This window comes from Nuphar pumila, chromosome 7, assembly GCF_984573655.1.
Source record: "Nuphar pumila chromosome 7, dmNupPumi1.hap1.1, whole genome shotgun sequence".
Taxonomy (NCBI): domain Eukaryota; kingdom Viridiplantae; phylum Streptophyta; class Magnoliopsida; order Nymphaeales; family Nymphaeaceae; genus Nuphar; species Nuphar pumila.
The window spans coordinates 130,955,004-130,958,182 of NC_143255.1; the positions used below are offsets into that span (position 1 = coordinate 130,955,004).

The following is a 3,179-nucleotide window of genomic DNA, read 5'->3' on the forward strand; positions in this document are numbered from 1 at the left end:
TCTCTCTCTCTCTCTCTCATTCTTTTTATCAAATCGAGACGTTTAAACTTTAAATGATGGCTGGAAAATATACAGAGTGTGTCAGAGGCCGTTGATCACATTAAAACCCGACATCCATAATTTCCAAAATGTATTTAACAGGTTAGGGAAGAAAAAATTAAAAATCTACATCGGGGGGGGGCAGGCGACGTAGATCTACAAGTGCTGGGTTGGGGGCGAGTCTCTCGCTCCATGACAAGGCTGTGGCGAAGTTGTGGGTTCGTTCGAAGCGCCACTTGGGAGGTGCGTCGATGTGGGAGGTTGCGGTCCTGCGTGACGTCCTTGCTCGTGGAGAGAGATAGAGATTGAGAGAGAATTATAGAAAAAAATAAAACAAGGCTGAAAAGAAAATGACTCTCGAAAGGGGTAGGGGCATGGTGGGCCCAGGGAATAGTGAAGAGGTGGGGTCTACCACTGGGGGAGGTTACCGGAGGACGTGGGGTGACACGACTTTTCCATTGCTGGGCGTATCATATGAATTGGTTTTTGTGGGGGGTTGGATGGCGCCATCTGTCGCTATTTTAGGTGAGTAAATGAATATGAGAGAGAGGACACGGGAAATGGCCAAGGGAAAGAGTAGAGGGGACGCACCTTTCCACTCGTTTCCCGTGTGTTACGTTTGACTGTCTGTTTCGCAGATAATAAAAGCGAGAGTCCAAAGGAAAAAAGGATAAAAAAAATAATGAGAGGGAGGGAGAGAGAAGGTGAAGGGGGCCATCGAATTTATGTTGATGAATAAAAAAGAGTCTCTCTCTCTCTCTCGTGTCCCCACACGACGCGAAAGGCGTAAACAGGGGGGCGCGTCCGTCTCCCTATCACTATTCTTCCTCCTTATTTATGCTGGAACGAACTCCCACGTCCTACGAGACCCCATCCTTTGCTGCACCGTTTACCCTCTTACCCACACCACCGATTCTTTTGCTCTCCCTCTCCCTATCTCTTATTCACGTCTTGCAAATCCTCGCCACCTTCCTCCTTTAAAGCGTAGTGGTTTCTGACTTGTAATGGCGGTGCAAGCGCACTATCCGTCCAATGCTTTCTTGCCGGATTTTCGTAAACGGTGAGTACCAATGCACCCCCTCCTTTCTTTCGTTATTTCTTTCTTGCCTATTCTTCTCGATTTTTCGCTTAGTTGTGTACTTTCTGTTTATGGAACTAGGTCGAGGAATGCCTTGCTTGCAGAGTTTCAGTTACAGCAACACCACGGGCAGAGCGGGAACGCCTTTATTGAAGGGTTCAATTACGGTATGGCAAATGCTTCCGGCGAATTTGATTGAAAACCGACGAGTTTGATGCGAAGCCGCTAAGGGATTTTGATCGGATATATATTTTTTTAACTTTATGGTTCTTGATTAATGCAGGTGGGCAGGTCTTGAACGGAAACACAGTGTTCAGCGATCCAGAGAGCGAATTGACGTGCAACGTATCCGTGCCGAGGAAGAGGAGCCGAGACGAGACGCAGCAGATGAACCTGACGCAGGGGCAAATGCTGCAGCAACTTCGGTTGGTGAACCCGATCAAGGTTCAGGAGAAAACCGGGACGATCTGCACGGGGTTGCAGCTCTCTTACGAAGAGAACCGGATGAACCAATCGGCAGTGACGTCGACGAGCGGCCGCTCCCAGTCCTTCGCTCATGATCTCTTGGCGTCTCTCTACCAGCAGAACGACGAAATCGACGCTCTCATCCGTTTTCAGGTATGCACAAATCACTGAAAAAGATCGCGCGAATCGTTCCCAATGATTCTTGATACTTCTCTTCGCATCTCGTATTCATGGTTTTTTTTTTGTTCTTTTTGCTTGAATCGAAATAACAGAGCGAGCGTCTTCGGTTGGGATTGGAAGAGAAACGTAGGAGGCATTATCGGTCGCTCCTATCCTTCCTGGAGCAGCAGATCGTGAAGAAACTCCGGGAGAAGGAGATGGACCTCGATAACGCGAGGTCTCGGAACGCCGAACTGGAGGAGAAGGTGAAGCAGATGAGCCTCGAGAACCAGATCTGGCAGAACGTAGCGAGGAACAATGAGGCGATCGTCGCGAACCTCAGGAGCAGCCTGGAGCGGGTGCTGCTGCAGGGCGGCATGGGCCAGAGTCGTGAGGGCTACGGCGACAGCGAGGCCGTCCCGTCTCCGGCAGCGGCGGACGACGCGCAGTCGTGCTGCTTCGAGGGTCTCGACGACGTGCAGGAGAGGGCGGCCAGGGAGAACGACGAGCTCCGCCACCGGAGGACGTGCAGGGTCTGCCGCGAGAAGGAGACGTCCGTTCTACTCCTCCCCTGCCGCCACCTCTGCATCTGCAAGGACTGCGACTCGATGCTCGACTCCTGCCCAATCTGCAATGCCAAGAAGAGCGCCAGCCTCCAGGTGTACATGTAGTGATCATCAGGCTCCTGTCGACTGTAAAAGAAGTTTTTCTTTTCTTTTCTTTTTTTGTCTTGGTTTTCCGGCGAGTCGCTGCTGGAGAAGGCAAGAGGCATTTTCCGTATCTGAGACGGATTGGAACGGAAAACAGGAGTGAGACGAAACGACGATAACCGCGTCTCTCTCATGTTCTTTATTTTCTTTCATTTTGATCAAGATAAAAAATAGAAGATTATAGAGAAAAAAAGAAAAGATAAAAATCTTTTGCTGTGCAGATAAGGATTGAAAATTGTACTGTGTGTACTGATCAACAATAAGGTAAGAATAGGATCGGTCACCAGTTTCACCGTTCTCTCTCCCCGTGTGCACCTTGAAGATTTAAAAAGAAAAAAGACCACCAAACGTCTATTGGGGGGTTTTTGTAGTATCCGATAATCTATTAAGGGGATGTATTTTCACTTATTTTTAATTGTTTTGATATTTATTCTAGGCCGGTAATTAAGATCCACCTGGCGATATAGCTCTCTCTCTCTCTCTACACGGTCTTTTGGCTGTATTATTATATACATCATGACGAGTAGGGATTGCAATAGGAATGATTCTCCTCCCGAGATAAAGAATGAATGAAATATATAGGGGAGGATGAGGAGGTCTGCAGAGGACGATTGTTTCTCAAAAGGGGAACCACCACCGCCACGACCGAAATTATCGCCGATACGGCCCTGCAAGAACCGCCGAATCAACTCCGTTGACTCTATTTTTGGTGGTGGGTGCCACACACA

General features: G+C 48.7%; 1 protein-coding gene across 1 annotated transcript; it reads left to right on the top strand.

The window, feature by feature from the left end:
• Positions 1–888: 888 nt before the first annotated feature.
• LOC149833561 (BOI-related E3 ubiquitin-protein ligase 1-like) lies at positions 889–2,824 on the top strand. Its single transcript, XM_090012898.1, has 4 exons — positions 889–1,099; positions 1,199–1,284; positions 1,401–1,735; positions 1,855–2,824. Exons 1-4 carry the CDS (start codon positions 1,044–1,046, stop codon positions 2,410–2,412), a joined length of 1,035 nt encoding a protein of 344 aa, XP_089869024.1. The 5' UTR covers positions 889–1,043; the 3' UTR covers positions 2,413–2,824.
• Positions 2,825–3,179: the final 355 nt, after the last annotated feature.